We start from the raw sequence: 26,725 nt of genomic DNA, 5'->3' as shown, positions 1-26,725 counted from the left end.
CTCTCAGCTCTCTCACAGCTGTGAGGTGATTCTCACCGTTCAAAATAACGATATGTTCCTGACTGGAAAATTGGTCAATCATTTTCCAGGTTTTGTGGGAGCCCTATCCTCAGATCATTGGGACACACAAACCCCTCGGCCTCAATAAGGTGACAGCTCAAGGAGGGATGTTGAGAGATTATTCATATAAAGCAAACAGAGACACAAGGAAAGGTTTTAATGATACTGTCAAAATGTGTTGAGTGAAATATGGCCTTTGATACAAGTGCCAGGAAATTGCAAGAGCAAATTAATTTGGAGTTTTCACACACTTGCACGTACACACTCACGCTTGATATTTGGACAAAATTACTAACACACATTCTATTCCTGCTTAACAAAGTGTATTTTTTAAAAATAATTAATTTTTCAAGAATTCTGATTGGGGATGATTCGCCCACGATCATTTCGACTCATCTAAACATTAAGACAAAATATCAGAGTGCATCTAATCCAGCCATCGTACACTCAAAGCTGCACGAGAGCTTTGGATTTTATATTAGGGATTTACTTTCTTCTTTTTTTGTGTGTGTGCGGAATATGGCCCCTTAAAACAGACAAGAGCTAACCTCTTTTCAACAAATTTGAGACGAAATGTCTGCACTGATAGAATACTGTACAATTTATACAGAAATGCCTGTCACTTCCTCTCCACCATGTTCAAATATAGTTTCACTTTCAAGGTGAAAAGCTCAATAGTTAAGTCAATTCAGTGCTTGGCTCTGCACCAAAGAGTCACAGGCCATAAGAAAAAAAGTTGGCCTTGTGACTAAAGCAAGCATAAAGGTGTCTCTTGAGAGCGCCCAAGCATCTCACTCTACAATTGTAATCATAACAGCCAACGCGGAATCTTCTTGTGAGCGGCGGACATCCCTCCGTGCGCAGGCTCCTTCTGCGACGCAAAGTGTTTGTTGTGTCTTCGTCTCCCGCAGGTTCTCAGCTGTCATTCTCTCTCCCGCTCCTCGTCCAGAGGGTGAGTTTGTCTGTGCTCCCACATTTGCACGGCACAGTCCCACTGCGGACACAGAAGCAGAATTGAAATTGTAACTGGCTTCTCACAAGTATTTCACCATGATTTTTCAGGTATATGTACTGTAATCTGGGTAATGAGGGACTGACAGAAAATAGGAACAGTTTTTATTGTGTCCCTTATTATAAGACTGTCCCCTTATAACCCCAGACGATCTAGGGTAATAAGGTTATGGGGTAAGGCCCTTAAAGGGCATAAAACAGCTTAAACCATGCTCTCTTGCAAATCAAAATAATTAATTAAACTACCAATTAATAAATTCATACATTTTGTAGTCAAAATAGAAAGTTTTACTAAAGCAATGTATTTTCCCTTGCAATGCCTGAGGGCTTGACTAGAAAGAGTCTTGCGAATCCCAAAACTTTCTAAGGGAACGTAACCATTAGGGGGCTAACAAAAAACAGTTTGAACCTAAAAATCGGTTTTGCTTTAAAATTTGGAACTAGATCCAATCAAACCGAATAATTCCTCTTTAAAATATTGAGAAACGTATTGAACAGACTTCTCTGAGAGATGCACACCCATAATATGTACATATACTCAACAAAAATATAAATACAACACTTTTGTTTTTGCTTCCATTTATTATTATTATTAAAATTATTATTATTATTACAATTTTAATTATTTTAAAACAAGTAGGACAAGTGCTCACTATCACAGATTTAGATGGTTTGTAAACAAAATTTGAGAGAAATGGTGATATTGTGTATGCGGAAGAAGTTTTAGATCTTTGAGTTCATCTCATAAAAAATGGGAGCAAAAACAAAAGTGTTGTGTTTATATTTTTGTTGAGTATATATTAGGGGTGCAACGATACATTTATCTGTATCGAATCGTTCAACACAGTCGTCGTGGTTTGGTTCACGCTGTATTGCACAAACAATTTATTTATTTGTTTTTACTAAAAGTGCTGCAACAGATACTACCGACACCCACATGCGTCGTCATTGACCAGTAAATCGTGTAAATGTACTTCACATGCATGCAAACACATTGTTAGGATGAGCCATAGTTTGTTTTCCCCACAATATTTTGTTTTGTGGGACATTCATTAACTCATTTGCTCCCAAAAACGTATACATGTTTTAAGTGTCCCAAAGACGTATTTATACATTTTTTGTTTGTTTAATGCTAGAGCATACAGAAGGCTTTGATGCAGCCTCTCAACTGCAAAAAATGGTTGAGGAAATGGTAGTTATTACACAAACTGCCAGCAGGTGGCAGCAGAGCAAAATATATCAACCAGGGCCATGTTAAAAAAAATCTAAAATTTTCACAATTCTAAACAGATTTGTGAATAATTATGAAACTTAGCTATATTACAATGCTAATTGAAACATATACAAATATACTTTTTTTCTGATAAAAGAGGGGACTCTAATCTTTCTTTTGGTAGGTTCCATGTTTTTATAGCAATAGAACCCAATATTCTGTGGGCCTTGCAAAATCAGTCAAAATCCAGTAAAACAGCCGGGAGGGAAGGGGGTTGCTTCTGTGAAAATGGCTAGGAGTGAATGAGTTAATATACCTGTTGCCGTGTCGATCGTGAAGTTAGCATCAGTCCGCTAAAGCAGTGTCTCAACTTTTCAATTCATCTGATTCATCGTCAGACGTTCGGTTTGAGTTTCATTGTTACTTCATACTCATTACCCCCCTGGCCTGTACGTTGGGGTTTACCCCGGTGTATGAGAGGGAAGCCTCCCTCCGCCTTCAGGTGGGGGGACGGGTCCTGACTGTTGTTTGTGCTTATGCACCGAACAGCAGCTCAGAGTACCCACCCTTTCTGGAGTCCTTGGAGGGTGTGCTGGAGAGCGCTCCCCCTGGGTACTCCCTCGTTCTGCTGGGGGACTTCAACGCTCACGTGGGTAATGACAGTGAGACCTGGAGGGGCGTGATTGGGAGGAACGGCCCCCCCGATCAAAACCCGAGTGGTGTTTTGTTATTGGACTTCTGTGCTCGCCACGGACTGACCATAACGAACACCATGTTCAAACACAAGGGTGTCCATATGTGCACTTGGCACCAGGACACCCTAGGCCGCAGTTCGATGATCGACTTTGTAGTCGTGTCATCGGATTTGCGGCCGTATGTGTTGGACACTCGGGTTAAGAGAGGGGTGGAGCTGGAGTGTGTTGGCTCCGATGGCGGGGTAAGATGCTGGTCCGACCAGGCAGGCCCAAACGTATTGTGAGGGTCTGCTGGGAACGTCTGGCAGAATCCCCTGTCAGAAAGAGTTTCAACACCCACCTCCAGCAGAACTTCTCCCTTGTCCCGAGGGAGGTGGGGGACATTGAGTCCGAGTGGACCATGTTCCGCGCTTCCATTGTTGAGGCGGCCAATCGGAGCTGTTGCCGTAAGGTGGTTGGTGCCTGTCGTGGCGGCAATCCTCGAATCCCGTAAGGGATGCCGTCAAGCTGAAGAAGGAGTCCTATTGGGCCTTTTTGGCCTGTGGGACTCCGGAGGCTGCTGACAGGTACCGGCTGGCCAAGCGGAATGCGGCTTCGGCGGTCACTGAGGCAAAAACTCGGACATGGGAAGAGTTCGGTGAGGCCATGGAAAAAGACTTCCGGACGGCTTCGAGGAAATTCTGGTCCACCATCCGGCGTCTCAGGAGAAGAAAGCGCCATTAACACTGTGTATAGTGGAGATGGGGTGCTGTTGACCTCGACTCGGGACGTCGTGAATCGGTGGGGAGAATACTTCGAAGACCTCCTCAATTCCACCGACACGCCTTCCTTTGAGGAAGCAGGGTCTGGGGACTCTGAAGTGGGCTCCCCTATCTCTGGGGTCGAAGTCACTGAGGTGGTTGGAAAGCTTCTCGGTGGCAGAGCCCCGGGGGTGGATGAGATCCGCCCGGAGTTCCTAAAGGCTCTGAATGTTGTGGGGCTGTCGTGGTTGACATCGCGTGGACATCGGTGACAGTGCCTCTGGATTGGCAGACCGGGGTGGTGGTCCCACTTTTTAAAAAGGGGGACCGGAGGGTGTGTTCCAACTTTAGAGGGATCACACTCCTCAGCCTCCCAGGTAAGGTCTATTCAGGGGTGCTGGAGAGGAGAGTCCGTCGGGAAGTCGAATCTCGGATTCAGGAGGAGCAGTGTGGTTTTCGTCCCGGCCGTGGAACAGTGGACCAGCTCTACACCCTCAGCAGGGTCCTCAAGGGTGCGTGGGAGTTCGCCCAACCAGTCCACATGTGCTTTGTGGACTTGGAGAAGGCGTTTGACCGTGTCCCTAGGGGAGTCCTGTGGGGGGTGCTTCGGGAGTATGGGGTACCCCCTGATACGGGCTATTTCGGTCCCTGTACGACCAATGTCAGAGTTTGGTCCGCATAGTCGGCAGTAAGTCGAATTTGTTTCCTGTGAGGGTTGGACTACGCCAAGGTTGTCCTTTGTCACCGATTCTATTCATAACTTTTATGGACAGAATTTCTAGGCGTAGCCGAGGCGTTGAGGGGGTCCGGTTTGGTGGCCTCAACATTGCATCTCTGCTTTTTGCAGATGATGTGGTGCTGTTGGCTTCTTCAAGCCGTGATCTCCAGCTCTCACTGGAGCGGTTCGCGGCCGAGTGTGAAGCGGTTGGAATGAGGATCAGCACCTCCAAATCCGAGACCATGGTCCTCAGTCGGAAAAGGGTGGAGTGCCCTCTCCGGGTCGGGGATGAGATCCTGCCCCAAGTGGAGGAGTTCAAGTATCTTGGGGTCTTGTTCACAAGTGAGGGTAGGTTAGAGCGGGAGATCGACAGGCGGATAGTATAGACATTCAGTCATAAAATTTTCATGTGCAGGGTAAAGGAGGGTCTGAAAATGGTTGGCACTGAATGATTCAAGTTACATTTTCAAGCTAACTGTGGCAACATTGACTCCCTCTGTCGGTCTTCGTTGACTGGACAACGGTAAATCAAATTCCATACTTAACACACATGCGTAAGAACTTTTATCATGGCACTCACAGAGCTACTGATGATGTTGTCTTCATACGGATGCCAAGAGACGTCCCTCACGCAGGCACCATGACCCATCAATTTAGAAACGACAGCACCCGTCAGCACGTCGTACACTGTGTAAGGACACACACATTATTGAAAGAAAGATAATTGATACTCAATAAGGGAGGCTTTTGCTCAAAACAGAGGTTCCACTTACTGACAATCTTGCCGGTGGAGCACCCAGAGTAGATGAACCTTTGTCCCGTGCTGAACTCGGGCGAGAAACGGCAGCGAATGAGCGTGTGCAGGACGCCGTGGCCACGGTAAGTCATCACCGATGTGTCGCCGGCCAGCTTGTGTCGCCTCAGGGCTGCGACAGAACAACGTGGAGAAGAAGAAGAAAGTAATACCATCCCCAAATGAATTAACAAAATACGCTATATTACCCCGACACATGTAAAAATACAGTTCTAATTGGCTACTAAATCATATTTTAAACACTACCGAGGCGGGAGCGCAAGCAATGCTTTTAAGTTTTTATGCAGTATGGCACAGCCGCCTGCTCCATTCTCACAAACACTCCGTCCTGCCTCTTTTTTTTTGTTCCGCTTCCCTGACAACCAGTGGCGAAGCGGTGCTCTTGGCATTACAGCACACAATGATTGGGTGGTGTCTTGTCGGGTTCAGACTTGTAGTGTGACTACACATCCGGTCCACGACACAGAGTGAATTCACCGGGTAATCGGACAGCGCGACTGTCGTGAAAGACAAAAAAAGAATATAGTTTGAGCTCGGCATTAGGCTTATGTTGTTCAGCAATTTCAGATCATTTTTCTGGCTCCAAAGCAGAACGTGATTTTGGGCCTTAAAATAATGGCATCAGCATTCAGTAAGTTGAAGTTAATGTTGAGATAATAACTATAAAAATATTACAATCATTTGTGGGGAGCGGGGAGTATTTATTAGTTTAAATCTAGTCTACAAGTTGCTTTATTTTCGAATGTTTTAACTTTTGAATTTGTCATGGGAGAGGCAAACAGTGAGTAAAAAAACACCCTAAACATTGACACTTTTTAACTGTATCGTAATACAGTACAGTATATCTCTTTCACTTCCAATAACTATGAATTGTAAAACAAAAAGATACAGCAATATCTGCATAAAGTAAACATTTGTCAACTTCCTTGATAACAAGATCAGTTGTCCCCAACCACCGGTCTGTGGCCTGGTATCCTTCTGCGGGGCAGTAAAAAGATTTATTTGATAGTCATGCGTTCCTCAATAAAATCTCAGATGTGACCTATACACACTTGTGTTTGCCCAAACACAAATGCATATGTTAAAAACACCCACTGTAAGCTTATACCTAGGTTTTGCTCTTGGTGCCTTCCCAGTTGGACCACATACCTCTTTGTGGAACCCGCTGCCAGCGGTAATCCCAGTTCTGTTGGGTGACGGCCAGGCGTGAGGCTGCCAATCCCTCTTTGGGTGAGAACTTCCTCACGTCCCAGAGCTTGATGGACTGGTCCTTTGAGTTGCTGATCAGATACCGTGCGTCGCCCTGCCAGGGTATGAACGGTGACAATGAAGTTTGACAGCTGATGGTAAATTAGGATTTTGTTGTCCAATTGGCCTTTGAACAATTACGACACATTTACACAAACTGATCCAATGGAAGTGCTGTGTCAAATATTCTGCGTTAAACCATCATTATAAACTGTGATCGTACAGTTTAAATCTGGTTGCCGGGAAATCACAAGGAAACAAATAGAAATTCACACCAATGGACAATTTAGAGCAGTGGTGGGCAAAAATGTATAATCCTGGGCCACATTTGATTTTTAAAATGGATGCAGATGGTCCAGGTCACTTGTAGATGAGTTGGGGAAAAAAAGTTAAAAAATACATATAAAATAGGTTATTTCAATAATAAAACAATAATTTCTAATTAATGTAATCATACTGAATTAATCAATTATGAGTTTAAAAATGTTGCATTAAAAAGTAAAGTTGTACTTAAGACCCGACCATTATGGACTGTTTGAGGCTGATGCTGCTATTTGGTAGAATAAAATTCTGATAACCGATTCATTTAAAAATGATATATAATGGATAAAAAAAAAGAACAACTTTTGTTTGCGTAAACTTCTGCTGGTTCTTTTATCTGAAATGCTTGCTATTGTAACATTAACTACCAGAAGACTGTATTTTCCCCAGATAGACAATTTATTGGATGCCAAGAAGATAGTGTACACGGGCATTGAAGAATATCTAATGCAGAGGTGGCCAACCAGCTCATGAAATGTTCCTAGCAAAATAATATAAGTGCTTCATACATTTTGGCAACAATTGTCTCTACTTTTCTGCCTGACCTTTCAAAGTGATCTTGTGAAGTTTTTGGAAAATTATGATTGATGTTTGCTAATGATGCATAGCATACTGTAACTGTAATAACGCCCTCGTATTTAGTTAAAGGGCGACAGTTACTGATGCTCTTCAGTCATTCAATTTCCACAAGCAGAAACGGAATGCACATTTATTCAATAGCTGCTATTGACCACAGCTCACGTCCAGTCAGTCTACATACTGACTGCCACAGTTAAGACAACCTTCAAGCTTATTTGGTACTCCTAACCTTTCATCAAATGTTCCTTTCATCCTCTGATCCTTTACTCTTCTATCTCCAAAGACATCAAAGACACACTTATTGCAACGCAAATAAAGAGCAAATTTGAATTTAATACAACTATTTTCAAGCATGCTGGGAAGTTTGTGGCTCTACCATCGCTACAATGTAAGGCAGAATAGCTTTCCAATGTGTTTAACAAAAACTGTTAAAGCGTGTTGTGTTCATCTTCATATTTTAGTTTTGTGCATTTTTTTTGGGACCAACCACTGTGGTGTTCTTAGGAAAGAAACATAGACCCCGAACTGCTCCCCATGCCACTATGGTCAAATGCAGAGGTTAAATTTCATGTGCACGCCCCAAAAAATTTTTTTTTTCAAAGCGCATGCGCATAAGATGCTTGTTCATACCTGTTACCACGCTTGACAAATGTAATCCATCCCATTGCGGCGTTCAAATTAGCCCATTATCACACTGCACCGCAAAATGGCCAGTGTTAGATTAACACTTTAAAGTGTTAAATCTAGCACTAGAAAAGTGTTTATATGTGTCCAAACCAATGAGTGTAAATCTGACACTTTTCAGAGTGTTACTTTTTTCACACTTAACCAGTGTTACTCTAACATTGTATAGTGTTAAAAATCTACACTGGTAAACACTGAGTAGTGTTGAAAGTACTCTACACAAGTGTCAGTGTTAAATATTTAACTCAAACTACACTTTACTCTGGTAAAATATACTTCATTCAGCGTTTTTCCTCCTTTACAATGCCCTCAAATTACATGAATACATTTTGACTGCTGATGACACGGCATCGGTAGCAACTTGGGGGTTCAGTATCTTGCTCATGGAAACGTTCGTGCAACAGTGTGCCTGCCCAATTGAAGAAAGAAAAAGTGAGGCTTTTCCCACGTTTCGGCCGACTAATTGGTCGGGCCGAGTTGTAATTGTATTTTCGGTACCGTTTATCCTGACTAGGGTCATGGGTGTGCTGGAGCCTCTCCCAGCTGACTGAGCGATAGGCAGGTAGTAGTAGGTGTATTTTATTTTATACAATAGACTTATTACCCAAATGTCTTATGAGCTAAATTAATTTAAAAAATGAATAACTACATCTTAACAACTAATTTTCGGGGGTGGGGGAATTAAACTTCTGGTGTAATCACAGAAAACCCATGCAAGCACGGGGAGACCAAGCAGGACTGTGAGGCAGCTGTGCTAATTAATAACAAGTCCAACATACTGCCCATCTCTGGTCATGTCAATCAAATCTGAACATTATTATACTGGCTAAACGGAATATTCTACACAGCTCTTGCATTGGATTTTGTTAACATTGGGCCTAATTTCATGGTCGGTAAATGTATAAAGTTTGAAAGGTGCTTATGGTGTTGACCTCCAGGTAACACTATTTAATATACTGTGCTACACTGCACACGCATTAGTCAAAGTGATCCTGTGTGCGTGAGGCGCTGTTGAAACGGACAGATTGATAAAACACCCACTGCCTCCACATCGCTTCTACTCCTCTCCACCCCCGCCCGCACCTTGCTGTGGATGAAGGTGATGCCGTCCCGGTGGCCCGCCAGCTGTCCCACAGGCTGCGGCCGGTCCTCCCGCAGCGTCCGCCTGTCCCACACTTTGCACAGCGCATCATCGCTGCCTGAGAAGAGCAGCTGCGACGAGCTGTCGGCAAACGCCACCGCGTTCACGTCATCCTCATGGGCATCAATCTGCCATAGAAGAGCGAGAAGTGACACTGTTTTAGAAAAAAAATAGTGATTTGAGCTGGGAGGATGTTTGCTTGTGTCTGACCTAGTTTTCAAATTTCAAACGATATTATATGACTACACTATTTCATGTAAACAGATGTATTTGATTCATCACTCCATTTTCTACACTGCTAAGCCTAAATAGGTCATGGGAAAGCTGGAGCCCAGCTGATGTTGGTTCTAGTACCCTGCTCTCAAATGCTTGCAAATACACACCTATGGAAAATTGACACCTGAAAACTGAACCTAATATGCAACATGTAAAATGAAGTTTTAAGTGACAGACTTGAACGTGCTAGTTAGTGGTAAAGGCAAACAAACACATGAATGATTCACAGAAAATAAATCATTGCCCCGCTAATTTTAGGAAATATTTTTGCTGAATAAACCATATGTTGCAATCATTTTTGCTTTTAAAAGGGAAGTCAACCACCCCAAAAAAATTATTGACAATACTAATGTTCTATGCAGCCCCACTAGTCTAAATACAGTATTCTGATTAACATTATGTTAGTGGAATAGGAGTTTTAAGCAGCAAAATCCAGCAATTTTTATCAACATCAGAAGGCGGCAATTTGCCACTTGTTTTCGAGGGGAAAATTACATCACAGTTGCTCAGGTCTCAGATAACAATCAGTCACAGCTCAGCTTCAGAAAACAGGTGAGCTGTGATTGGTTGTTGCCTGAGCCCTGAGCAACTGTGATGTCTTCAGTCGACAAAAAGTGGCAAAATGGCCGCCTCCTGAGATGGATAAAAACGGCTGGATTTTGCTGCATAACTCATGTTCCACAAATGTAATATTAATCAGAATGTTATGTTTAGACTAAAGAGGTCCCATATTACTTATTATTATGAAGAAATGTTTAAGGTTGACTTCCCCTTTAATCATCTTGGCTGGATTACAGTAACGCAATTTTTTTTTGAGTCAGCTCGTCCTCCTCCTTTAAGTGTCTTCATTTGGTCCAAAATACTGGCCTCTATTCACTGGCTCCCTGTCCACTTTAGAGTTCATTTTAAGATGATTTTATTTGTTTTAACATCTTTAAATGGTTTCACACCAGTTTACCTCTGTGAACTCCTCCACCCACCTGTACGGTTCCTCAGGACAGCGGAACAGATGCTGCTGGAGGGAAGTTCCTATGATTAAGCGGAGGCTCAGAGGGGACGGAGCTCTTTCCGTTGACAGTCCCTCTCTTTGCAATGACCTTCTGTTAAATGTTAGGCAAGCTCCCGCTCTGCCCATTTGTAAAACTTGAAACAAAACACGTTTTTATTCTATGGCTTTAGACTCAGCATGAGACTTGGAATTGTTTTGGTGTTTTATTGTATTTATTTACTGTCTTTATGTAATTAATTTGTTGCTTTAATTGCAGGGCTTAAAGTAAAAAATATTCCTGAGCAATCACTTTTTCCGGAGAGCGGTGGTGCAGTGTCCAACGTGCCGATTCGTTGTTCGACCGACATCAAGCCATTACTATTTGATTCGTCGCCGTGGATTGACTGGCCATTTGGGAAACTCATGAGATTTCCGATGGCCAGTCCTCCCCAAGCGTCAGGTCATCTCTTTTATTAAGTACAGTATAGCACTGTGGGTTGCAGTCCCCTCTAGTGCTGCAGCTATCGAATACTTATGTTTTCAAATATTCTATGGAAAATTCTATTGAATAATCAGGTATTTGGATAAAAATAATATTTTTGCGTGTTGAAAGAACAATTATGAGTAAAGAAGACATTAATAATATATTTCCACTTACTAATGATCGACCAACTTTCATTTCTACTTTAAAAAAATCTTTTTAACTTCAATTTAAATTGTGCTTAACAGCACATTATTTTCCTCTCTAGAAAGTTAGGAAGATTTTAGAGAAATCTCTCCCAACGGATTTTTGGAATGACCTTCCGTTAAATATTAGGCAACCTCCCTCTCTACTCATTCTTAAAACACATGTTTGTTCTTTGCCGTTTGACTCGGCATGAGACTCATCATTGTTTCAATGGTTTACGGTGCCTGCTGTATTGTGTTATTATTTTCTTTTCTTACCTACTTGTGTTATTTTATTGACTTATTCATTTACCCACTTAAGATAATTATTAATTTATTTGGTGTTATTTTTGTTTTACCCGTCTTTATTATATGACAGATTTTTACTCCATGTACAGCACTTTGTATGAAATGAAATTTCGAGTTAAGTAGTTTTTGGTCTGTGACGTCAGAACCACAGTTGTGATTTTGCCGACCGTCTACTGCACAATTGAGTGAGCACGGTTTATTATAATCTCTAGGAACGGCAACTGTGTCCGTCTGTCAGCATCAAAGTGTGCAAATCATCCCGTCGATTAGACTACCTTTGAAAAGTAGTCCGATAGCTACAGCCGCTAGTACCGTTAGCACGCTAACACTGTAGACACCCGAAACACTGGCAACAGTGGCGATCGAACGTGATTTCTGTACGAAGTTGTTTTGTTGACTTTGCTCGCAAAAGTTTATGCCGGCAATAAGAACAGCAGGCAACCGCAACGTTCCGAAGGACGAGTCAAGTCATCTGTTGCGCCGCGACAGGGGAAAAACTTCAAAATAAAAGCGTTTCTTGGCATTGCGCTCCACATATTACTTGGTATGAGAAGGTTTATTTTGAAGTTGGCCTTCTCTCCGCATTCGCGGTGTTTTGCCAGACGTGTCCAATATTCCCCACATGTAAATGTATGTTTGCTGGATTTGTCATTGCGCTGGTGGCTTTTACGCAGGAAGTCCGGCACCGTGCCGGAGTACTTTATGCCCTGTAATTTTGATGTCTGATTTTTACTTTATGTACAACGCTTTGTATGCCACTATTGTTGTTTTTAAAGTGCTGGATAAATAAAGTGGAGTTAAATTGAGGTAAATTATCTGTCATTTGTTCTGATTAAAATTTCATGGATCAAAAGTACCAGTGTAAGACCCAAGAGTTGAGTACTTAAAGTGGTATCGGACATCCCTATAGTCTGAACAGACAGCATGGATGTGACCCACCAACACTCACCTTCAGTGTTCTTTTATTCTGCTCGAGGTCAAAGACATAAAGACAGCCGTCATTTGCTCTGAATGGAGAGGAGGAGAAGAAGAGACTAAACAACCTAGTGTCATGAGTCAGCCTATTCAGAAGCTCCTTGTGCTAAAAAAGCAGGAATTCTATTTAGGAGAGTGTCATGAGCTTCTCAATTGAACAAACCGACATTAAAAGACGACAAGACGATTAAATTCAAACATAGGAAAAATATATATATTACCCGGAAAAGCAAACTGCACTTACCCTCCCAGGATCTCTTTGCCATCTGTGGACGCAGCCAGTGAGAACACACAGAACCGCCTCTCATCTGGACTACAGAACAAGAACATAAATCATATATGCAAACAGGCTAGTTGATGCTAAATGAAACAACACTTGACTACACAAGACACAAAAAGCTTGATGCATCACATCTTTTAACAATACTATTTTGAAACGGTACATGAGGCTTATGGCCAGTCACATCTGCGGTTAACAAAAACACAAATGTCAAAACAATGAGTCAGAAAAAAAAAAGAATGACAAAATCAGACATCTTAATTTTCCAGACGGTAATGGAGGGAAGAGTAGATCCGTTTGGTGAAGAGTAGCAAATTACCTGCTTTGAAAACGTTTAAGTAACTATGAGGGGAAACACTAACTTGAGGTCCAATGCAGTGTGATTTTCACTGTCCCCATCGATACTGCACAGATGAACTGGGGAGACACACACATATCACACAAATTGTAAAATATAATTATCCAAAATATGTTGTTTTAAATCTGGATTTTTTTGGGGGTCAAAATTATTTACTTTATTTCTTCAAATAGTGTCGAGTGTGTGTATTTACTAAGGCCAAGGTGTTTATTTTAACAAATAATTATTAAGTATGGAGCTTGAAGAGCTGCTGTCTGCTGACTGGTCAACTGAGAATTATTAACTGTGCTTGAGCCAACTTGATACCTACTGTACATCCAAATTCCCCTACAAGTAATTCACTATAACCACCAACGTGCACAATAGAAATAAATCACTAGAAATAATACATCAAATTTCTATACCAGGGGTTAGCAACCTTCCTAGTTACTTTTTTAAAAAAATTATTTTCTGCCTTTTTTTGGTATTAACTCATTCACTGCCATTGACGGCTATAGATGTAAAAAATTCATTTTAACTATTTCTATTAGTTTAACATTTTTCCCACTTTTGTTAACAAAAGTATGATAAACCTAGATTTTTTTTATTGTATTATAACAGATATAAAATTTGTGATTAATTTTGAGGTAAGTAGTGGTCATGCGATTAATTATGATTAAAAATGGTAATCCCCAATTATTAAAAAGTTGAAAAAAATAATTAAAATTATTATTATAATTTTTTTTTTAGAAAAGATTATTAAAAACTTAGGGGTGTCAGGTGATTAACATTTTTAATCGTAATTAATCGCATTACTTTACTAGTTAACTCACAATTAATCACAAATTTGATAACTGTTCTAAATGTACCCCCACATTTTTTCCCTAGGTTTTCATACTGTTAACAAAAGTGGAATATTTTTTTAAACAAATAGAAATTGTTAAAATGAATTTATGACGTCTATAGCCGTCAATGGCAGTGAATGAGTTAATAGATTTTCTGGCTTTTTTGGCCATTCCAAAAATATTTTATGCAAATTTTCTGCCCTTCTTTTGTTTTTGGACATTTTAGGTTACTTTTTGAACATTTTCTTTTCTGCCTTTTTTTATTCAATTCTCTGACATTTGTGGCAATTTCATGGACATTTTATGGTAATTTTCTGCTTTCCCTCTTCCTTTATTGGACATTTTATGGTCACTTTTTTGGACATTTTAGGTAATTTTTATAAACTTTTTTTTTATCTTTTTCTGACAACAAATGTTTTGGGACTGATATTTTTTGGAATACAGTAATTTAATTATATATATATTTTTAAATCCAAACCATTAATTCATTTGAAGCATATTTTTATGTAAAAAATACAAACAAATATAAATTTTTACTATTTTTTTTTTTAGAGATCCACAGGGAGCCACAGGAGAGGGACTAAAGAGCCACATGTGGCTCCAGAGCCGCAGGTTGCAGACCCCTGTTCTATACCATTTACCCTCATTAGGGTCGCGGGTGAGCTGAGCTGACTTCGGGTGAGTGGTAATATAAACCCTGTGCTGATCGCCATCCAATCACAAGACAAGACTAAGCAAGCGTTTAAAATAGAAAGTCCCTGCTTCAGTTTTGCATGGAGAAATGTATGAAACAAATGCGTTATTAGTATGTGTCATGATGAATGTGGCGGCTCCTTTTTGCCAGTAATTCATGATAACAACCACCCTGTAGAACAGAAATAAACTGTCTTGAAATAAATACTGCTTATAGCGCAGTGTGAGCACAGGCCAGCAGGGGACAGGAGAGGCCCTGTTCTTTTTTTAACCACTGTTATATGACATGGTTGCTATAGAAACCATACCAAGATCTATTTGAGGTGAGATGTTTATTTGTTTTACATACTGTCTTGAGCCACTATTCGAGGAAATAAAGTTCCAGACTCAATTGTGCCTTTTCCTTACTGTAGTCTGACCAGCTGGAGTAGAGCACGTGCTGCGCGTCCGGCGTAAAGCAGACATCCAGAACACTCCAGCCAACATCTCGAGCCTTCACAGTTTGCCGTAGTAGAAAGCGCCCTCTGCTTGTGTCATACAAGCGGATGTTCTGATCTGAAGCAGAAAAAAAATCTTAAAAAGGAACAAATCATACTTTTTACATACTACAGTGTGCAATGCCAGAGGGAATTTAAATATCTCAGGTTTAACAGGTGGTGCATGCAGGTGTTAAAAGACCTCATACACAGTAGACTGCATTAAGAATCTATTTATTTGATCAAACAACTGTTATGTTGCAGTTTTGTTTGGGGTAGTTTACCCTGGCAGGCAGAAAGAAACATGTTGCCATCATCGCTGTAGACGCCACAGAAGGCTTTGTGGTAGTATGTAGCCTTCTGAGAGACATAGTTTGGCAGGAAACTAGGGTGGAAACATAAGGGATGTATGACATAACAGCATTATTCCCTTTATAATTGCACTGATTACAAAAAATGTACAGTGAAACCCTCAGAACCATTTGATGAACTGTGAATAGTTCACTACTTTGAACAAGAATGAAGAATTTCTTTTATACCAAAATTTCAGTGGGCTTCTCTGACAAGTCAAAAATTTACCAAGCCTAACATTCAACCACCAAAACTGTGCTCAAGAATGCAAAAAATAAGTAATAGACAATTATTTAAACAAAAAGCAATGAATAGAAGCCTCCTGGTATGAAACAAATCCCAAATTGAAGTTCCAAATGTTCACTGTGTTCTGTCTGCTTTTACGAGCCACTTACTGCGAGCGGATGCGACTGCATTCTCCATGGGAAAAACTTGAGCCTCTACATCGTCCTTGCACTCTCTAATCAAGAAAACAACAACAAAAAACACAAACTTATAAATTAATACGTGACAACCTGTCAGGTGTCTAATCTGCATTTTTAGGCTAGTGCATTACCATATGTCGAATGAAACTGGAGCCTGCTGGACGGCAATGACAGAGTGAACCTTACTGGGCAGTCCCAAAAACTTTTGCCCATTTATATATTGCAAAATCATTGCTTTATCAATTTATTGGAAACTTTTGACCTGAGGCACAGTGCTGCATGAAAGGATGAGCCCCACTTGAACTTTAGGCTTCAAACATTAAGATATAAAATTAGATTTTTTTTTTTATGACGAATCAACACCTAGTGGGACACAATCCTTAAGTAGAAAGAAATGTATACAATATTTCAAACTTTTTTTTCTCTCCACATAATTATTATTTTTTGCACATCCAGAGGACTGAATGTTTTGCCCATTCTTCCTTGCAATTCAGTTCAGGTAGTAGATGGAGCACATGGCTCCATCCATCTTCCCATCAACTCTCTCTTCCTATATCCTAAACCTGCTTTAAACTTCTCCACAACTATCTCAGCCCTGCCTGGTGCGTTTCTTGGTCTTCATGATGCTATTTGCGCTTTAAACTGACCTCCAAGACTACTACTGAGATTGATTACACACAGGTGGACTATCATCATCAGTTATTTAGGTCAACATTGTATCATTCAGAAATCCTCAAGGAACTTCTGGACTGAGTTGGCCGCATTGACTGTAAAGGAGACGAATAATACCGTACGTCCCAGTTTTCCATTTTTATTTCTAAAAAAGTTCAAATATCATATGAATTTCATTCCACTTCATGATTGTGTCCCACCCGGTGTTGATTCTTCACACAAAAATCCCACTTTTATATTGGTAAGAAGCCTGAAATGTGTCACATGGTCAAAAGGTTTAAGGGGGACCAAATAATTTCACAAGCCACTGTATGTATTTATTACAGACTGCACCTCTTGATGAGTAATTTATCAGAGGTTCTGATGAAAGCAAGGCTCAAAATAAGCGGTCCCGCATTGCAGTTTTCATGTCAAATGTGGATTTTGAGAGACATATGTACAGATTGAAAAGCAAAACTGCAAGCGGGCACAACGTGTTTACACAGGGATTAAATCGCACAGGGATTAAAACGGAATACTGTCATTAAAAAAAAATAGTCGTGCACACTTTTTCAGAGAGAAGCTTTTACTTTCATTTTTTGGCAAAAAATTATAAACTATATACTTTGAATTTCTGTTGTTAAAAGTTAAAGATGGAAAAAAATTCAACCTCACTTGCCATGAGCAAAAATAGAAGGGAAAAAACAAACAGCTAAATTTGGGTTGAATAATGGCAGTCATTTGCTTTTATAGTTACACGGGGGAAAAATCTATTAAAATTATAAAAAATAATCAGAAATTGTATTTTTACCGCCAAGACTTATCGCTTTGCAATAGACACAGGTTAAAGTTTTTAAATAGAAGTGCTGAATATTTTCGGACTCAATTATTCTATCAATTTTTCCATTGACTACGGTAATCGGACGACAATTACTTTTGCATTAAGTCTATTGCAAAATTTCTTCCTTTCCAGGTACTGTGTTTTTTAACCGATTATTGTTATTTATTTGGTATTGTTCAATTACTAAACAAAACCAAATAAACAACAAATAAGCTAAATCACTCAACTCATCTCAACATGAGTGGGTGTGATGATGGACTCACCAGCGTTTTTGAAACTGAGAGCCACTTTTGGGTATTGACAAATACAAAGAGCTACTTCTTTTATACTGTTTACACTTCTGAGGCAGATTCAAGTTCAATTGCAGGTTATTCATACTACAGATACAAATAAAGATTATTTTAAAAATACAACTTACAACTGCCAATATAAAGGCAGATATTTTCAAATGTCTTATTTTGAATAAAGACAAAAGATAATCACCCCAATTCCATGATACTGCTGAAATACTGGTTGAAATCAGAGGATTTGGACAGCGAAGAGTTAAAAGAAATGCTGTAAATAATTAATAATTATCATAATAGTTGTGGATTAATTTGATGGTGCATGAGTTCTAGACTATTTAATTAATTGTGATTCCTCCACTTTTAAGATATGACAGTAGCACTGGTTGACCATCATGACTCACCTGTGTTAGCATGTGTGTGAAACTTGTTTTGCCTTTCAGGTTGGATGAAGCAGTGGCCAGCAGGATCTGAGTTCGGATCTCACTGCGGTCTACCTCATGTGTGTCAGGCTGGGTGTCCACTAATCAAGGTAGCACACAACTTAGAATTGCTGACAGTCATGCAGAACGTTTAACAGATGCTTTTTTCAGAGGTTACCGGGCGGATTGTAGCGGTTGCCCAGCCGACCCTCCCAGGCCCCATCGCTGTCCTCATCGGAATCTGAGTATGACTGGACCAGCTGCAGACCTGTGGCTCCGCTGCCATGGACCAGTCTGACCTGGCCCCTGCACAAACACACACACTTTCGAGTTGGAATGTATGTAGGACAAAAACTGCAAAAATTAAAAATAAATACATGACTAAATAAATAAATAAATGAATAAAAGTGAAAATAAAAACGGATATAAAAAATATAATTACAAAATTAAATACAACAAATATATATATTAATTATTTGACTGCCAAGCATTTTCAGAAAAGAGAACATGTGGGTGCCAGCTGATTTAAGCATTTTGACTGATCTTTCAAGGTCCACAGAAAATTTTGTGTTTGGACTTTGGAAACACAGATGAAATGAAAGATTGAACTCTCATCTTTCATCAGAAAAAAAAGTTTGTTTCTACCTTATTCCGTTTTTCAGTAATCAACAATAGAAAATAGGTTAGTTTCACCCAAATGCTCTGTTTTGGACCGAAATATGGAGAAATCAAGCTTTTTGTGAAACGATATTATTTCATGCACTCGAGTGAATTTGACACCTTTTTTTTTCCCATGAATGATGCCACAAACACCTAAACAATGCTTTACTTCTGTAAAACACTACCATCAACAATGAAAAAGTGTTTTTTGATAGCAAAATACGTTTTTTACATTCAACAGTGTAACAATTTGACAAAACAATTTGGCAAACTATTTACAAATGTGTGCAACTGTGGTACTATTTACAATTGTGTGGATGTTTCAACTACACAGTTTTTCTTTTTGTGTGGTATATTGTGTAAAACTCCCCTGCGTGCAAGGGGACGCAGCAGGATTTGCACCACAGATTAGTTTCACTGCGATTGCCCCTTCGCGTGCAGACCCTACAACACTTTCTTGCCGGCTTTTTTTCCCAGGGAGTAGCAGGTATATACTGCGGTGTGTGTTTGGCCATGTTGTCAACAAGTCTACTCTCAGGATCATGATACGGTGACCTGGTGTTACGTCTGGCTTCCTCATGTCCTTCAGTTCCTATACCGGGTGGTAAGAGATGTTCTGATCCATCTTATCCACTCCATTCACGGTGGCATCGTAGTTCAGAACCAGTGTCTTCTCCGTGATCAGACTGTACCCACTCCTCCGATGAATATGCATTGGACTCGGGGTACTCTTCATCGTCCGATTGAACGTCCACCTGTGCAGAAGTGCTAGGTTGTGCACCACGTTTTCCGCCGTTAGCATCGCTAGCCGGTGAGGCTTTACGACGAGATCGAAGCCGCCGCGTCAACGCTTCCAACTTCGGAGTCACCATCATCATCATCAATGTGCTCTTTAGCATTGGTCGATGCTTTTCGTCTTTGAAATAAATGCTCAAGCGTGAGCTGCTTGCAACCGGTTGCCATTTTCGCTTCCTGAGCCATTCTCCCCTCAACACTCTAGCTCCGCCTCACGTCTTCTATTACTGACTCCTACTCGATCTTGTCCAAAGAGAGTCATCGCTGCAATCTAGTGCTCATAAATAGTCATTATACTAACTCGATCTGCTTGATACTTTCAGCACAGCTGGCCAAGGCTTTCCTCCACCCGCTTCCAAAAAAAAACAACCAAAAAAACATAGTGAACGTCTTTTAACGTCTTTGGCGGCACTCATTTGGATTTTACTAAACGTTATTAAACGTTTTTGGCGGTCAAAGAGTAAAAAAAAAATGGAGTCTCGTTTTTTTTTTTACTTTTATTTATTTATTTAGGGATATATATATTTTGTTGTTTTTATTTCCATTTATATTTATATAGAACGCAGAAGAGCCCTGGCCTGAACTACAGCAATCGAACATTTTATCCCACTACCAAAGTTCCATAGCAAATTGTTTGCTGCTGAAATGGGATGGAATAAAGACCTAGACGAATAAGCAATACGACATCCTGTTCATTCGTCTGTCTTTCACTGTTGCTGTTAAAGTCACAGGACTGAAACATCCTAGTAGCTAGTCTACGCTGACGTCATCACACGAATCAAGTTTTTACCACAACAACAACATAAGTCATTCACCGCTGTCTCTCTTCGAGTAGCCATGTTGAATTTACTCCGTATCCGTCCACCACTACTGCTTACTCACGGACTTGTCACTCACATATATTTCATATCTACCTATGTGTGATTACTACTCTTTCACACATAGTTTATATATTATATTTCATATTCTATTCTATGTTGTCACATACGCTCTTTGCTGATTGGATCTGTTCAATGTCTGTTTGGTAAGGTTTGCCCCGCCTCAGAAATGCACTTGATGCCGGCAGTGACCAAACCCATCCGCTGGTTACAGCTAGTGTTGTTCCGTTACCGTTTTTTTGTCCCCCGATACCGATACCCAGCTTTGCAGTATCGGCACCATACCGATACCTACGGTTTTTTTCTCAACATGAAAAAGCTGTCCTGCCATTGGTTCAGAGGATTCAAGGGCCAATAGGATATCTTAGCTCGGCATGTCACACATCAGTGAATGTCGTGCATGAGCAAGACACAAGATGCTGCATCCAAAGTCCTATATTAGCATCAGAATGAATGGTACCGGCATGTTACTTGTTAGTACTCACCAATACCACTGTTTTAATGCAGTATTGGGGCCTCTGCCGATACCAGTATCGGTATAGGAACAACACTAGTTACAGTGATGAGTCTGGTTTCCAGACTTGTTCGGCAGTGCTCTGTCCAATGCTTTAAATCGTTTCGTAATTTCTGAATGTGCATTAAAATGCAACATTTTAAAATTGCTTATAATTATAATTTTTTTTTACTGGTGTAAAGAAAAAAAACTAACACAAAAATTTAAGTATCCCGTTAATTACTTCATCCCTCTCCCCACTTCACTCGGGCGGCGACATATCTGGAGCTTGCTTTTACCTCCAACTTTGGCTTGCAACAGAAAGCAAAAACAATTTTAAAAACAATTAAAAAAAAATAAAATAAGCAATTGTACATAAATTGAAAAACTCATTAGCAGGAAAACTCATATGTCAAGATTGGTTAATATGAATCCTGATGCTAACAATAACAAATCTGCATGCGGTATCCAACGATGATTAAAAATTACAATACAGGTGATATCAGATTTACATTAAAACCAGACCAAAACTTGAAGGAAGTTGCTCATATGGTCATTGCAAAATTCACCTCCTCAGTAGGTAAGCCAGCACTTCAGCTAAGTCGACGTCCTCCTCTGATGCGGACACTGTCTCTCCTTGCTGCCTGCTGCTGCTGCTACTACTGCTACTGCTGCTGCTGTTGCTCTGGTTTTGCTCCTCGAGTTCGGACTGATCAACTGGGTTGCCACTGGAAGATTCCCTTCCACCAGACATCCCAGAACTGGACTGAGAGCCCATAGACTGAAGAGCGCCTGGCCGGAAGAAAGAGCTGAGATTAACTAACATGACATCTGAAGTAGTGATGGGCATTCAACTACATTTACTTGATCAACTGACCTTTAAATTTGTTAAATGTAAATGTTTTTATACTGTTAGCATATATTGATCAGATAAATGTTGCTCGTAGTAGTTGTCTGCATAGCTGAATTCCCATAACTATCCCATGGTGTTCTTCTGCACCTGTCAATAACATTTCACACGGCACTTAGTAATGCACATTGCGCCATCAGCCCATTCACTATGTGTGCAATATGAGTGCTCGAGACTCGAGTACAAAATGTCGTGCAAGGTGGGTGCATGTCACCCTCTTGAATTGTAAAATGTCCAATCTGAGAGCTGTGTTGCTATGACATCAGAAGCCAGGTGATAACAGAAATAGACCAACGAGCAGGAAAAGCCTCCCTATTACGTCCTAGTAGGCTGCTATGCAACTACTTTATAATATGGCAAACTTGCAGCGGAACACAGTCGTCCTTGAGTGCTGTCCCGTGGTGAACACTGAGAAAACAAAGCGTGATATGAAAATGCCCTCACAATGACCACATTTTTTTTTTTTAAGCGTCTCCACCTAACTGTAGTAGCTTAGATATATTAGATGTAGCTAGCTACTATTGTAATTATATTTTAGCTTAGTTTGCTATGTTTCTGTAGTGGTACTTTACATTAGGAAGCTTCCTTTAATGTACCGATAGTGTACCATAAGTTGATTTTATCTTTATCAAAATAAAATACTCAGACTGGCTAAGGATAAGCAATCTAACGTGATCAGTTTTAAATTGCATAAAACCTAAAATAAATAAATACATCTAGGCTTGTGGAATCAATCTAATGGTAACGGCAGCCATTTTTTCATAAAAAAATAAATAAATAACATGACTTGAATGATCTATCTAATGGGGTCGTTTTTGTTTTTAGGAAAAAATTAAATAACCAGCCTGGGTAAGGGTAAACAATCTAAGGTTTTTTTTTTTTTTTACTTGAAGCTAATATGTGTATTTATTTTAAGTTTTACCCATTAAAACAAATACCACTGGACAAGGGTAAATAATCTAATAGACGGTAAACAATGCAATGATCCAAGACCACAGCCAGGCGGTGTAAATAACAAGTACTACACGATCTACTTACTGTAGGTCTATAGCTGTAAATAACAAAACAATGTCAAAACGTAAACAATTTCAATCCAGTGGAGAGATAGCTAAATTCAGTACCGACGAAGTTATGTGGTCGCAGTCATCTCTTCATTTAACATGTTTCGAAAACATTAAACCAGGAAGCAGCATTTGCACTATTTGGTTCTCGTGCGCATGCTACATGAGCTGATATTCGGGTAAGCTAGCCCCAATACGAACGACTTTGACGTCCACGTTACCGTTTGGTTGTCAAACGGTCTCCTTGACACCGCTCTGTGGTTGCTAGCCCCGTTGTGTTACTTCGGTTGAGCACACACATAAAACGGCCGATAATGAAAAATCCCAAGATTGGCAGCCACAGCGCTTCATCTGTCGGCCAGTCGGTAATACGCCATGTTGTTTACAAAAGTGTACCTCTGCCCCTTCGCCGTCACGTGACCGGCAGAGCTGTGAGGTTCCAGGTTTAGCTAGCTACAATACAGTAATGTAATGTAATGAATACAATACAACACAACACAATATAATATAATATAATATAATATAATGTAGCATCTGCCGAAGTTTGTTAGTTTATTTATTTATTTATTTTATTTTTGAGTCGACCTCTCGGGGGGAGGGGTTTCACTTAATTTAAAAGGTCAGTGTAATAATATGTAACATTGGCTGTTAGGGGCGGGTCTTATGATTGGCGGTTGCGAGAGCATGCAAACATGAAAGAGCAACAAGGCATTTTCATCTTGACTGTTGTTTCAAGTTAGTCGAGAGTGTGTGAGTCTGCATGTGGAGTGACTAGGCTTGAGTTATAGCCGGTAACAGCTCTGGAATTCGTCTGGATTCTGTTACTGCTCATAGGAAAGAAGTGAAGTGCATCTGCAACTGTCATCTTTGACCACAGCGGCATTACAGTATGTATTTTTTTATGACATTAATTTGCCTAGTTGATATTGACAAAAGTGCTAAACAAATTTGAAAGCCAGCCATGTTGGAGTTCAGCGGGTCATTTGAATCAGGTGTGTTGGAGAAGGGAAACATCTAAAATATGCAGGATCGGGCCTGTCAAGGACCTGAATTATGGCCACAGTCAAAAAGGTATAAATGTGAGTGTGAATGCTTGTTGATCTATGTCTCAAACTCCAATCCTCGAGGGCCCCAGTCCTTCATGTTTCAGAGGTTTCCCTCCTCTAACACACATGATTCAAATGATCAGCACACCAGCAAGCTCATGCTGATTCAAATTCATTCCTGATTCAATGATCAGCACATCAGCAGTGCTGATCATTCTAATCAGGTGTGTTGGAGGAGGGAAACCTCTAAAACATGCAGGACCGGCACCCCAGAGGACCGGCGTTTGAGTCTTATGGTTTAGAACATAGGGTTACACTCTGCCTCTTGGAACACACGCACTCTCCTCAAGAATGGTGTTAGTGTGTTAAAGCAAATTTCTGAACGCACCACCAGTGTGTGTGCAGTGAGGTGTTACGCATGGGTGTCTCTAGACCTGGGGTCCCTAGGTAAGAAGGACTATCCGGCGCGCGCGCACGCACGCACGCACACACAGCTTGATGGTTAAGTGAACACTGTAATGGGAAAAAATATTTTTTTTATTCAGTAACTCGTCTCGCAATGGACACTATGAATGCACCATTTTCATGTTCCGATTGCTAGGTTAATGCATACAGTAATGATAACCATAACAGCACCAAACTCTCCAAAAATGTACTCGCTTTCAGCTGGAAAGACGTCAAGTTATTATGTCAATTAACTCTTTGACTGCCATAAACGTTATAGAACGTTTAGTAAAAACCTACGGAGGGGCGCCGAGGACGTTAAAAGACGTTCACTATGTATTTTTTATTTTTTTGGTTAACGGATGGAGGAAAGCCTTGGGCAGCTGTGCTGAAAGTATCAAGCAGATCTAGTTAGTAAAATGACTCATTTTGGCCCCTAGATGGCAGCGATGACTCTTTGGACAAGATTGGGTGGGCCGCCCACCGTGGGCGTCAGTAGAAGACGTGAGGCGGAGCTAGAGTGTTGAGGGGACAATGGCTGATGATGCAACAATGGCTGATGAAGCAACAATGGCGACCGGTTGCAAGCAGCTCACGCTTGAGCATTTTTTTCAAAGACGGAAAGTATCGATCAATACTAAAAAGCGCATTGATGTCGACAATGATGATGATGATGGTGACTCCAAGCTTGACGCCAAAGTTGGAAGCCTTGACGCGACCGTTATGACAGGGATGTGATTTTTCCGCTAATTCGCGGAATTCCGCTTTTTTTATCTCCAAAAATAAAATGTTACAATTTTTTAAGTGGTAAAAAATCCGATTTCGTCTCTCGACAGCATTCCATTTTAGTGTTTCCGTAACTGAAATGAAACGGATCTTGCGATTGGCTGAAGTCTCCGTGTTGACCAATAAACGCGCTTGTTATAAAGGCATAGGCGTATGCCATTGTTTGTTGACCAATAAACGCGCTTGTTATAAAGGCATAGGAGTATGCCATTGTTCATTTCTCAGACGTTTTTGCCGGGTGTTTAAAGAAAGATGTCCGTGATCGAACGCAAAGATGCTCCGCGAGTTAAGGAAATTGACAAGATCGTAAAAAACAAGTTTCGATGGGACTGGTTAGAGAAGGATATATCTACAAATGTTGGAAAGAAGACTGTGACGAATTTGTTCAGTGACTTTATTCGGAAGATCGATCGTGCCGGGAAAGCGCTTTGCATTTGGTGCCATGATACCATTGACTATGGTGGGAGAGGTTTCAAAGCTCTTGAAAGTCACGCAAAGAGCAAAAAACACGTGAAAGAACTCCAGTCAAGAACAACAAATTATTCCATCGCTGGAAGTTTCGGTGCCCAAACGAAAACTCCAAAACTTTACGGCCTCCATCCCTTATTGACATCACAATCGGAAGCGGTAATAGAGAGACGTGATCCACCCCAACAACCTGTACCAGTTGCTGATAGAGTCGTGAATTTTGAGGTCGGTGGTAAACTTTTCAAATTAATCGAAATCAAATTTTCGAAAATATTATAACGTAATAAAAATGGCCATAAATATTTAACATGGTTAATCATTGACACAAACTCAAATGAATGCTGCATGTTTGCACTTTTCAGGTTTCAATATGTTGACTGTCTTGATGTATGCAGTTACAGAGATGATCTTAGTCAAATCATGCATTCGACGAATGCATGATTGTGTTTTTACCAGAGCTTGCTGCATGAGGTATTTTATGTTTTTGTTATGCATTATGTATTAAATTAAGAATGATTGATTAAATGATTTATTGCATGGTAAATATATATGATGATATTCTCAGTGATAGTTTTTAAAAGCAAAGGCAGTCCAATGTTTTTGAATGTGACTTTTTGATTTTGAGTTGACTAAAACTGCAATTTTATATGGGATAGTTCAATATACATTGAAAATTTATGCTGTTGTTTTGTCTATTTCTTTGTCATCTGAGTGCATTGAAAGTACTTAAAAACACGGAAAACCCATGAGCTCTGGACCTAGCTGAGTGCCCGCGGCCCCCAGACCCCCGGCTAAATTTTCAGATAATTTCACTTTGGTCAAATCACATCCCTGTTATGATCACGTAGTAAGCCTCACCGGCTAGCGACGCTAACGCCGGAAAACGCGCAGCACAACCGACCGGGTACTTCTGCACAAGCGGACATTCGATCGGACGATGGAGAGTACTCGAAAAGCATCGACCAATGCACATTGATGATGATGATGATGGTCACTCCCGAGGTTGACGCCGAAGTTGGAAGCATTGACGCGGCCGTTATTCTCTCGTCATAAAGCCTCACCGGCTAGCGCTGCTAACGCCGGAAAACGCGGAGCTGCACAAGCGGACATTCGATCAGACAATGAAGAGTACCCCGAGTCC

General features: G+C 40.5%; 1 protein-coding gene across 1 annotated transcript; it reads right to left on the bottom strand.

Annotated features, from left to right (window-relative positions):
* Positions 1-202: 202 nt before the first annotated feature.
* dcaf11 (ddb1 and cul4 associated factor 11) lies at positions 203-23,250 on the bottom strand. The gene is made up of 15 exons (XM_086065730.1): positions 23,062-23,250; positions 21,439-21,661; positions 18,222-18,349; positions 18,026-18,144; positions 15,816-15,880; positions 15,354-15,454; positions 15,002-15,148; positions 13,081-13,135; positions 12,683-12,751; positions 12,413-12,470; positions 9,167-9,352; positions 6,401-6,554; positions 5,211-5,363; positions 5,018-5,124; positions 203-1,054 (listed from the first exon to the last, which is right to left on the bottom strand). Exons 2-15 carry the CDS (start codon positions 21,645-21,647, stop codon positions 983-985), a joined length of 1,623 nt encoding a protein of 540 aa, XP_085921856.1. The 5' UTR covers positions 21,648-21,661; positions 23,062-23,250; the 3' UTR covers positions 203-982.
* Positions 23,251-26,725: the final 3,475 nt, after the last annotated feature.

This window comes from Leptonotus elevatus, chromosome 21 (assembly GCF_054856555.1).
Source record: "Leptonotus elevatus isolate MCC_2025b chromosome 21, RoL_Lele_1.0, whole genome shotgun sequence".
Lineage (NCBI taxonomy): Eukaryota > Metazoa > Chordata > Actinopteri > Syngnathiformes > Syngnathidae > Leptonotus > Leptonotus elevatus.
This window is presented reverse-complemented; position numbering and strand designations above follow the sequence as displayed.